The sequence below is a fragment of the Salvelinus sp. IW2-2015 genome, unplaced genomic scaffold (assembly GCF_002910315.2).
Source record: "Salvelinus sp. IW2-2015 unplaced genomic scaffold, ASM291031v2 Un_scaffold1727, whole genome shotgun sequence".
NCBI classification, from domain to species: Eukaryota; Metazoa; Chordata; class Actinopteri; order Salmoniformes; family Salmonidae; genus Salvelinus; species Salvelinus sp. IW2-2015.
The window spans coordinates 51,991-64,323 of record NW_019943114.1 but is presented as its reverse complement, the minus strand read 5'-3'; the positions used below and the strand labels follow the sequence as shown (position 1 = coordinate 64,323).

The window sequence follows — 12,333 nt, the reverse complement described above, 5'->3', positions numbered from 1 at the left end:
AACCACGTCAGAATGTCCTAGCCCAACCAAACCACGTCAGAATGTCCTTCTATGCTTCATATGCTATTATATGACTGGTTAAAACGTATGATACTATACGTCCTCAAAGTGTTATGATATGGAACGACCGCAATTCCATTCATATGTGGCCAGAGTAAGAATGCCCGAGGTGTGTAGTGTCTATGTGTGTGGGTTGGTGTGTGAGGTAGCAAAGGGGTGCAGAGGTAGTTAGAGGGTAGTTAGGGCGAGGGGGTTATTGTTCCCCTGGGGTGGAACTGCCCCAGACCACAGTGCTATTACTCACTACAGCCACCCGAGACAAATAACAGATCTACAGTTATATACAGCACACACACACCCCCTCTTGTGTGATATGGTGATTGCTTGCTAATCAGGGCTGTGTGGTTGGCTGTGCGTGTCCAACAGGTCCCACACTCTGGTTACTGCCTCTSAGATACAGGAAGAGGGATGGAGAGAAATAGAGAAGAGAGAGAATAAGGGACAGCCAGTGAAAAATGCAAAGTAATGTTGACAATATTTCCCATTTAGCTTAGTTTTGTTTTGTCTTTCATACCAGGTCATGTGTCTTCTCAAGTCATATTGACACTGGTCTACTACCATTGCTTTAATGTATTGTTGTTCTGATTAATATTGTTGTTGTAGTTGTTGTTAATGGTAATCCCATGTCCACTACTACTATTATTATTACTGTTGGTCCCACCATTTATTTATATATAAATATATATATATTTTGTATATATATATTTGATTTTTATTTTTCGATATGTATACTTTGACAATTTAAGTAATAATGAACTTGCCATGTCAATAAAGTCAATTGAATTGAATTGAATTGAATAATCCAGAGGAATATAGAAAAAGGGAGAAAGGGTCAGGAGGGTCAAGAGAGAGAGAGAACAAGAAAGAAAGGGAGAGCGATGGAGAAGGGCACACAGCACTGGAGAGATTACCACGGTGACCACACACACAACCTGTTGTTACTCTTTGATAATGGATCAGTTCTGTTGAGTATCAATACGACAGCAGGTCTTTCACACACTCTCTAATACAGTGTAGTTAGTTACAGTATAGGCTACATCCTGTGATACTGTGTGTGTGTGTGTTTATCCTCATCATTTCATACAACAGAATGTTAGTGTGACAGATGTAATCAAAAGCCAGTTGTATAATGTGGTGCAGGCTTTAGATTGGTTTAGAGCAGTGTTTGATGTAGCTAATCTCCATCACCATCTCTGTACTGTAGTCATGTTGTGTTTCTGCTGGCCAAGAAAAGCACACTGTCCTCTGAGACCAGTAGCTCTGTGTTAGATCATACATACCCATACATCTCTCTCTCTCTCTCTCTCTCTCTCTCTCTCTCTCTCTCTCTCTCTCTCTCTCTCTCTCTCTCTCTCTCTCTCTCTCCTCTCTTCTCTCTCTCTCATCTCTCTCTCTTCTCCCTTCTCTCTCTCTCTCTCTCTCTCTCTCTCTTCTCTCCTCTCTCGTCTCTCTCGCTCTCTCTCTTCTCTTCTCTCTCTCTCTCTCTCTCTCTCTCTCTCTCTCTCTCCTTCTCTCTCTCCTCTTCTCTCTCTTCTCTCTCTCTCTCTCCTCTCTCTCTTCTTCTCTCTCTCTCTCTCTCTCTCTCCTCTCTCTCTCTCTCTCTCTCTCTCTCTCTCTCTCATCTCTCTCTTCTCTCTCTCTCTCTCTCTCTCTCTCTCTCTCTCTCCTCTCTCTCTCTCTCTCTCCTCTCTCTCTCTTCTTGCTCTCTCATCTCTCTCTCTCTCTCTTCTCTCTCTCTCTCTCTCTCGCTCTCTTCTCTCTCTCTCTCTCTCCTGTATATAAACCTGTGGCAAACGCAGCCGGAGGCAGTGACTATTCACTCAAGCCAGTCTTATCGGTGTTTGCAGACAAACAAATAATGTCACTAAACTTAGTGCCGCGCCAGTTCCAGTTATGCTTTTGACCCGAAAATCATCGCCACCCCTCTGCTCCTCAACCGCTCCCCCGCCACTCTCTCTCTCTGATGTGGTACCGCGCGCGCTGCGCTTTGGGTCCACTTTTATTATCGCCCCTCCAGATTTGGAACGCACRGCGGTCAATGGCTTCCCTCGGGAACGCTCGCGCGCTGTACCATGTCGCTTCTATTCTTGATTAAACCGGTTATAAAAACGGGTTGGGACCGATGCATGCCAATAACAAACACATCAGAACTAAAACATCCACAAAGACGGACATTTCAGAAGTTAATAACAATAAACTATGCGGGTGTGTCTGTTTGGTCTGTCGATTATTCTCATAAGATATTTGCATGATTGATACAGTTCTGTGGAAGGATTCAGCCCCCCTAGTTCCAATAGACCTACGTTTTATAGTCAATGTTGTAAAACAATAGTCTTGAATTGTTTTAATTTAATTTATTGGCTCTAAAACAATAAGGGGGTTGCGTGCGCGCCACGMGGTGCTACTGTCAGCGCTGCCAACTGAGCTCCCTGAGCAGTTGTCAACAATGAGTTGATGATTATTAGTGATCAGAACAAGTCTGTACAATAGAACATTCTTATAGAGGGTTGTTGTGCAACTCAGAAAMCGGCTCTCGGTTACTCAATTATAGATTAGTCAGAGTGGTGCCCGCAGTTTGGTGTGTGCGTGTGTGATATGGAAGGGAGAGAGAGAGGGAACGATAAGAGAGAGAGTTGTGTAATCTGTTCATTTTGTATCGCTCTTTTTCTCCCCTTCAGGCCCCCCGGCTGCCAGACGTCACACCAGTTTAAAACAAGGACAAAAAAAGTTGTCGGGTGAACGAGAGAAAAAAAACTCTGAAACCCTTCCCCGATCCGAATCCAGGGAGGAGTGGGTGAGTGTGACAGAACGAGGGGGACCGAGAGAGAGAGCACGCGAAGGAACCCTCTCTCACAACCACACAGAAGACACAACGATTGTTCTGACTATCACCGAAAGGAACGGATAATAACTCACCCCGGGAATCAACAAAAACWCATATACGGTGGTCAGAAAGTCGTTACCGGAGGGGGAATACTTCAGGGCGAGGCCACCGAGAGAATGCGTCTCAMGTTTCTGTGCAGGTAAATTGGGGGGACTCTACTGACCGATAAGCTGCTCCACGCTTTCATGTGTGCGAAAGGTTTCTAACCAAATTGTATTTCAGTGGCGATGTAGCCTACAGTAAGTGTAGTAGTGTACAGTAAGTATATGTTATCTACACGCATTTAAAACTGTTGAAAAGTCAACTGTTGTGAATAAAGATCCCGTGTGTGCTATAGCATATAGGTGAAGCGTACACGCGCATGTGTTGCGTTGCATGGGCACGATATGTAGAAMGAATTTTCCCTCGGGCTGGGGTTGAGGTTAAAACTCACTATGTCTGGGCAGATTTAGTAACAGTTCCCACTCTCCCTCCCTGTCCACCCTCTCTCGCTCTCTCTCTCCGTTTWTATTCTACAATGTGCCACTGTAAAGAGAAACGTGGACYCGGGTAGGGGGTCGTTAGTTCAGGCTGAGCGGATCTGTTGTGTCAGGCTGTGCGGGACCTTTGTCTGTGGTTTTGGGATAATTGTTTAGTCTAGTGTGGGCCTGGGGACTGTGGGGAGGGTTTCAGTCCGAGGGGAGACGGRGGCMGTACACACATTGGAYAAACTGCACCAGTCACAGCGGTCACATGTGGCCTGCGGATTTGTGATTGCGGTGATGTTATGGGATTGTGGTGTGTCTTCACAGTTCACACAATAATTGTGTTGGTGCATCTCAAATMATCTACTTTAGCCCAGTGCGCATGCGTCCSCGTCCTGAGTTTSTYGCTATATAAAAGCACTTTAAAGGAACCTATAATCATGTGACCAACATAAACCAACACCAAAGCCGCAGGCCCCTCTCTCCAAGTCTCAAACTATTGAAACAAATGTACATGATGAGTTGGGATTGCGAGTGATTGCGTTTGGATGTGGGCTTGTGTGTTTAAAGCCACAGGGTGTGGACAGGTGGGAGGAACAACACGGCTGATGTTTGGARGCATTAGTTTGTTTGCGCCTTCTCGGCGCGGTCAGATTGATTGAGATGTATACCGCTGAACRGCTGCTGAACCGCCAGGTCAAAGAAACAGTTATTCCTGAATTCACACGCGGCGCCGGGAAAAAACGACMCATYGTGTGKACCTCTAACATAGCAKGGTCAGGAACATTCGAAAGAATGTCAACTGAACTGCTGAGAYTTKGTTTTACAGTATGTCCTATAATGAAAGAAACATTACGCACGGTGCTTTTACTCATGATAGAACGTTTATTAAACAGCTACTAGACAGGCTCTGGACTGTTAGGGAAAGAGAAGTATGTGTTGACTATTAAATGATATCGTTTATGAAGCTACTGAGGCGTTTTGATAGTCTTAGTATATGAGGATATACAGTGCATCCCCATAATACATCCTCTGTTAGGAAAGTCATCATATCTGCTTCTGTTTACTAAACCCCTCTTCACTCTTCCTCTCTATCCCCCTCATCATTTTATCTCCTCTCTCTCTCTCTTCCCTCTCCCTCTCTCAGGATTTATGTGCTGTMGGGTTTTGTGGCAGTCACATCCTCTCTGACCAAGGCTGAGAAGAAAAAGGTGAGTAGTGGTTTTACCATAGTGATGGTGATTCGAGGCGATTAGTGTCTGTAATCGTAGTTTAGGGTCCTGGTGGATTAGCCCATGAAAGCCTGTAGTGAGTGGTGCACCATCTCACTGTGTGAGCACCAGTGGTCAGTTCTGGCGCCGGGTCAGTGGTCGTGAGTCAGTAATGGTCTCGGCTCTGTGGTAGCTGTGTTTTTGTGATGTCACTCATTACCCAAGTCCCCTGGTGCGGAGTGGTCCTCTGACACAGAGACAGAGACAGGGTGGCCGTTATTTGACCTATTGTAGACCTGGACATGCTCAGAAATAAAACACACCAGCACGCACGCGCACGCACGCACGCACGCACGCACGCACGCACGCACGCACGCACGCACGCACGCACGCACGCACGCACGCACACGCACGCACACACACACACACACACACACACACACACACACACACACACACACACACACACACACACACACACACACACATACACATTCTATGTCCATATACCTACTATTACATACACATACAGGCATGTACGCTCTTTCTCTCAGAGTGGTGGTGCGCAGACTCATGTTCTGGTTTTTGCTGATGGAAACTTTTGTTCAGGTCTTTCTCTAGCTGTTTGTCAACCAGGCACGGAACTCACACACACACACCACCACACACACACACACACACACACACACACACACAACACACACACACACACACACACACACACACACACACACACACACCACACACACACACACACACACCACACACACACACACACACACACACAACACACACACACACACACACAGAGAGCTCTGAGTTATGAAATGAGAAACATTTAAACAGATCCACAGAGGAACACATCAAAGCCTTGCCTGTTACACACGCACATGCACACATACGCGCACTGCGTTCAGCATGCCAGGCCAGAGCTGGCTGTGCACAGCACTTCCACAAGGCCATCCATCCATATTCCACACAGTTGATGATTTTATTCCTCAGTTCATAAAACTGCTTTAAAGCTACTGCCAGCATAAGTGAACTTAGCTTAGACGTCTTCTATTTCTAGCCCGCTGAACAACATCCAGGGATTCTGGCATTGAAACTTTGACACCAATTGAAGGCAGATTTGCTGAGGCAGGGCCAACAGACTAGAGAGGCCTGTCTAGGAAACACTTGAATATGTTTGTTACATGTTTACTAACATGTTTATCCAACAAGCTCTCACAGTCTCACGTCAGAATTAGACTTCATCCATGTTTCTCAAGTCAAACTTCAAAGATGTTCCAAAATCAAATTTCAAAGTGTTTAAGGGTAAGTTTATTTTTATTTAAATGTTTTTATTAACCCATCCTCCACCCCCCTCTTAGGAAGACAAACATATATATATTTTTTGTAAGCTTTTCTGCTAGTATAATACATTTTACATATACATTTTACATACACATTTTTCATACACATTTTTACATACAGTGGGGAGAACAAGTATTGACACCACGCGATTTTGCAGCGTTTTCCTACTTACAAAGCATGTAGAGGTCTGTAATTTTTTTAATCATAGGTACACTTCAACTGTGGAGACGAATCTAAAACAAAAATCCAGAAAATCACAATTGTATCTGATTTTTAAGGTAATTAATTTGCATTTTATTGCAATGACATAAGTATTTGATATATCAGACAACCAGAACTTAATATTTGTACAGAAAAACTTTGTTTGCAATTACAGAGAATCGTACGTTTCCTGTAGTTCTTTGACCAGTTTGCTACACACTGCAGCAGGGATTTTGGCCCTAGCCCTTCTCTCCTATACAGGACACTAAGAGATGCATACTTAGGAGCTCACTCCATAGTTGCCGCGGCTGGTGAGTTCTTTACAAGGGACAGTTGTCGATGTCTAGAAGTGGACCCAGCCGACGGGACCCATCGTGCTAATGCTTTCCCTTATACTGCAGGGCAAGGAGGTTGTTGGCCCAAAGATCTCGCGATAACAATGGGCCCGCATCCATTCCTCCCCTTCAATACTGGATGCAGCATCCCGTCCTGAATATCCACCCTTTGCAAGTAAAAGCGAATCCCCAATAGAATAGATGTTTTCCACCTCCATGCTGTCAACAGGTTTTGGGATGGTGGTTCTTTTGGCGGTTGTACTACATCCTTCTTTCTTCCTCCAAACACGGCGAGTGGAGTTTAGACCAAATAAGCTCATTTTTGTCAATCATCAGACCACATGACATTCCTCCCATTCCTCTCTGTGATCAAACTCGCAGATGGTCTGATTCAATCGCTAATTTCAAGACTGGGCCTGGAACATGCGCTGACTTGAGCAGGGGGGACCTTGCGTGTGCTGCAGCGATTTTAATCCATGACGCGTAGAGTGTCCTATGGTTTTCTTTGAGACTGTGGTCCCAGCTCTCTTCAGGTCATTGACCAGGTCCTGCTGTGTAGTTCTGGGCTGACCTCACCTTCCTCATGATCATTGATGCCCCACGAGGTGAGATCTTGCATGGAGCCCCCGACCGAGGGTGATTGACCGTCATCTTGAACTTCTTCCATTTTCTAATAATTGCGCCAACTGTTGTTGCCTTCTCACCAAGCTGGTTGCCTATTGTCCTGTAGCCCATCCCAGCCTTGTGCAGGTCTACAATGTTATCCCTGATGTCCTTACACAGCTCTCTGGTCTTGGCCATTGTGGAAAGGTTGGAGTCTGTTTGATTGAGTGTGTGGACAGGTGTCTTTTATACAGGTAACGAGTTCAAACAAGTGCAGTTAATACAGGTAATGAGTGGAGAACAGGAGGGCTTCTTAAAGAAAAACTAACAGGTCTGTGAGAGCCAAAATTCTTACTGGTTGGTAGGTGATCAAATACTTATGTCATGCAATAAAATGCAAATGAATTACTTAAAAATCATACAATGTGATTTTCTGGATTTTTGTTTTAGATTCCGTCTCTCACAGTTSAAGTTTTGTAAGCTTTGTAAGTTTGAAAACCTGCAAAATCTGCAGTGTATCAAATACTTGTTCTCCCCACGGTACATGGTACTTTTATATAAAGCAATCATATAACAATAATACATTACCAAACAAAAATATCTTTAATCCCACCCCTCAGCCACTCTCAGCCCATCCCACCTATCACCCTCGTTTGGTTTCCATGTGCCATATATTTTTTAATTGTGCTGTGATGTTTTACATACATTTTGAATCTTTCTAATTCTATAGTATCCACAGATTGTGAGCTAAAGATGAAAGCCTTTCCTACGAGTATTATTATTGTAACGACTTTCTTCCTGGGCTGAAGGAGAGGACCAAAATGCAGCGCGGTTAGTGTTCAACATGTTTAATTGGACAATAAACGGTGAACACTTACAACAATACAAAAACAACAAACGTGAAAGCCGAGACAGTCCTATCTGGTGCAGAACACAAACACAGAGACAGGAAACAATCACCCACAAAATCCCAACACCAAACAAGCCTCCTATATATGATTCTCAATCAGGGACAACGATTACCAGCTGCCTCTGATTGAGAACCATATTAGGCTGGACACAGAAACAGACAAACTAGACACACAACATAGAATTCCCACCCAGCTCACGTCCTGACCAACACTAAACAAGCAAAACACATAATAACTCTGGTCAGGACGTTACAATTATGTTATTTATTGATTCAAAATCGCCCAAAACTGCTATTTGTAAGGTTAATTTTAAATGAATGTTGTGATTTTCTTCACCATTCCTGAACCTGTGACCAGAAACAAGCTACATAGGGGCAATACCAGAATAAATTATAATTTAAATTGAAAAACTTGAAGTGTTGTTTTTTGTACCAGTTCATAAACCATGTGCCGTGGAATCGGTACATCTAAATCTCTTCCCATTTATTTTGCTACCTGTTAGGCACAGCTGTCAACATTTTTGTTCTCAAATGAAACTGGTAAATTTTCTATTTAGGCCAGTTCCTTTCAGCCAATTTGTATCTTTAATTTATGGCAAGCAAACAAGTTTCCTACCTTCTCCCTTTTCCACTTGCCTCCTCCATATTTGTGGTAATGCTGCAATCAGTTGGTTGTAAGTTTGGATTGAGCAAACATTCCCCCCCAAAAAAATCCATAAAGAATGTGTTTTTATTCATCAGTATATTAGAGTTTAACCATAACATTTGTTGTAATATTTGTTCTATCTTTTCTGGAGGATAAAACTGAAATTGTAACCAGCTTTGTATGGCTTGTTTAAGAAAGGGCGATACTTTAAACAAAATGTAATTTTCAATTACAGAAAATGACAGCTTTTTGGAAATAAGAAGTTGTAATCTGTATAAAGGAAAAAAGGCAATTTTTGAACAAAGGATGAACCTTTCTTAATAATCTACTGGAGAACCATTTTGGGTTTTAATATAACTTATGTATGAGTAAAGCTTTTAGTGAGAGGTTTAAAGCTTTAATATTTAATAATTTTAGCCCCCCAAACTCATATTAATTATATACATAAGCACATTTAATTTTGTCTGGCTTAGCATTCCAAATAAAATGTTATATTTTTTGCTCATATGATTTAAAAAACGACTCGTCTGGAGTAGGCAGCGCCATTCGTAAGTAAGTAAACTGTGATAGGACCAAAGAGTTAATCAATGTGATTTTTCCATAAATAGACAAGTGTTTACCTCTCCATGGTTGCAGAATCTTATCTATTTTTGCTATCTTTTTATTGAAATTGATTGTGGTAAGTTCATTTATATTTTTGGAGTTGTGAATACGAAGTATGTCTAATTCACCATCCGCCCATTTTATTGGTAAACTACAAGGTAGTGTAAACACTGTGTCTTTTAACGATCCAATATGTACTATGGTACACTTGTCATAATTAAGTTTTAGTCCAGAGAGGCTAGAAAAGTGATCAAGATCTTCATTGAAACTGTGCAGGGATCCAGATTGCGGACCTGAGCTCCCTGAGCAGTTGTCAACAATGAGTTGATGATTATTAGTGATCAGAACAAGTCTGTACAATAGAACATTCTTATAGAGGGTTGTTGTGCAACTCAGAGAAAGCGGCTCTCGGTTACTCAATTATAGATTAGTCAGAGTGGTGCCCGCAGTTTGGTGTGTGCGTGTGTGATATGGAAGGGAGAGAAGAGGGAACGATAGAGAGAGAGTTGTTGTAATTTTCATTTTGTATCGCTCTTTTTCTCCCCTTCAGGCCCCCGGCTGCCAGACGTCACACCAGTTTAAAACAAGGACAAAAAAAGTTGTCGGTGTGAACGAGAGAAAAAAAAACTCTGAACCCTTTCCGATCCGAATCCAGGGAGAGTGGGTGAGTGTGACAGAACGAGGGGGACCGAGAGAGAGAGCACGCGAAGGAACCCTCCCACAACCACACAGAAGACACAACGATTGTTCTGACTATCACGAAAGGAACGGATAATAACTCACCCCCGGGGAATCAACAAAAACACATATACGTGGTCAGAAAGTCGTTACCGGAGGGGGAATACTTCAGGGCGAGGCCACCGAGAGATGCGTCTCATGTTTCTGTGCAGGTAAATTGGGGGGACTCTACTGCACGATAAAGCTGCTCCACGCTTTCATGTGTGCGAAAGGTTTCTAACAAATTGTATTTCAGTGGCGATGTAGCCTACAGTAAGTGTAGTAGTGTACAGTAAGTATATATGTTATCTACACGCATTTAAAACTGTTGAAAAGTCAACTGTTGTGAATAAAGATCCCGTGTGTGCTATAGCATATTAGGTGAAGCGTACACGCCATGTGTTGCGTTGCATGGGCACGATATGTAGAATGAATTTTCCCTCGGGCTGGGGTTGAGGTTTAAAACTCACTATGTCTGGGCAGATTTATAACAGTTCCCATCTCCCTCCCTGTCCACCCTCTCTCGCTCTCTCTCTCCGTTTTTATTCTCAATGTGCCACTGTAAAGAGAAACGTGGACCACGGGTAGGGGGTCGTAGTTCAGGCTGAGCGGATCTGTTTGTGTCAGGCTGTGCGGGACCTTTTGTCTGTGGTTTTGGGATAATTGTTTAGTCTAGTGTGGGCCTGGGGACTGTGGGGAGGGTTTCAGTCCGAGGGGAGACGGTGGCGGTACACACATTGGAAAAACTGCACCAGTCACAGCGCGGTCACATGTGGCCTGCGGATTTGTGATTGCGGTGATGTTATGGATTGTGGTGTGTCTTCACAGTTCACACAATAATTGTGTTGGTGCATCTCAAATGATTACTTTAGCCCAGTGCGCCATGCGTCCGCGTCCTGAGTTTCTAGCTATATAAAGCACTTTAAAGGAACCTATAATCATTTGACAACATAAACCAACACCAAAGCCGCAGGCCCCTCCTCTCAGTCTCAAACTATTGAAACAAATGTACATGATGAGTTGGGATTGCGAGTGATTGCGTTTGGTGTGGGCTTGTGTGTTTAAAGCCACAGGGTGTGGACAGGTGGGAGGAACAACACGGCTGATGTTTGGACGCATTAGTTTGTTTGCGCCTTCTCGGCGCGGTCAGATTGATGAGATGTATACGCTGAACCGCTGCTGAACCGCCAGGTCAAAGAAAACAGTTATTCCTGAATTCACACGCGCGGCCGGGAAAAAACGACGCATGGTGTGAACCTCTAACATAGCACGGTCAGGAACATTCGAAAGAATGTCAACTGAACTGCTGAGAATTAGTTTTACAGTATGTCCTATAATGAAAGAAACATTACGCACGGTGCTTTTACTCATGATAGAACGTTTATTAAACGCTACTAGACAGGCTCTGGACTGTTAGGAAGAGAAGTATGTGTTGACTATTAAATTATATCGTTTATGAAGCTATTGAGGCGTTTTGATAGTCTTAGTATATGAGGATATACAGTGCATCCCATAATTACATCCTCTGTGAGGAAAGTCATCATATCTGCTTCTGTTTACTAAACCCTCTTCACTCTCCTCTCTATCCCCCTCATTGTTTTATCTCCTCTCTCTCTCTTCCCTCCCCCTCTCTCAGGATTTATGTGCTGCTTGGGTTTTGTGGCAGTCACATCCTCTCTGACCAAGCGTGAGAAGAAAAAGGTGAGTAGTGGTTTTACCATAGTGATTGGATTCGAGGCGATTAGTGTCTGTAATCGTAGTTTAGGGTCCTGGTGGATTAGCCCATTAAAGCCTGTAGTGAGTGGTGCACCATCTCACTGTGTGAGCACCAGTGGTCAGTTCTGGCGCGGGTCAGTGGTCGTGAGTCCAGTAATGGTCTCGGCTCTGTGGCAGCTGTATTTTTGTGATGTCACTCATTACCCAAGTCCCCTGGTGGCGGAGTGGTCCCCTGACACAGAGACAGAGACAGGTGTGGCCGTTATTTGACCTATTGTAGCCCTGACATGCTCAGAAATAGAAACACACACGCACACACACAGAGGGACACCTACTATTACATACACATACAGGCATGTACGCTCTTTCTCTCAGAGTGGTGGTGCGCAGACTCAAGTTTTGGTTTTTGCTGAATGGAAACTTTTGTTCAGGTCTCTTCTCTAGCTGTTCTTGCCAACCAGGCACGGACACACACACACACCACACACACACACACACACACACAACACACACACACCACACACACACACACACACACACACACACACACCACACACACACCACACACACCACACACACACCACACCACCACACACACACACACACACACACACACACACACACACACAC

The 12,333-nt window shown here is 43.8% G+C and overlaps 1 protein-coding gene across 2 annotated transcripts in view; it reads left to right on the top strand.

Moving 5' to 3' along the window:
- The first annotated feature begins 2,324 nt into the window (after positions 1-2,324).
- The window catches only part of LOC112071807 (ADAMTS-like protein 4), a 30,456-nt gene continuing 20,447 nt past the window's right edge, over positions 2,325-12,333 (top strand). For both annotated transcript variants that reach the window (XM_070439521.1, XM_070439522.1), the window contains exons 1-2: positions 2,325-3,083; positions 4,556-4,619. In XM_070439521.1, the coding sequence (XP_070295622.1) occupies positions 3,061-3,083; positions 4,556-4,619 (87 nt within the window). In that variant the 5' untranslated portion in view covers positions 2,325-3,060. The remainder of the gene's footprint in view (positions 3,084-4,555; positions 4,620-12,333) is intronic.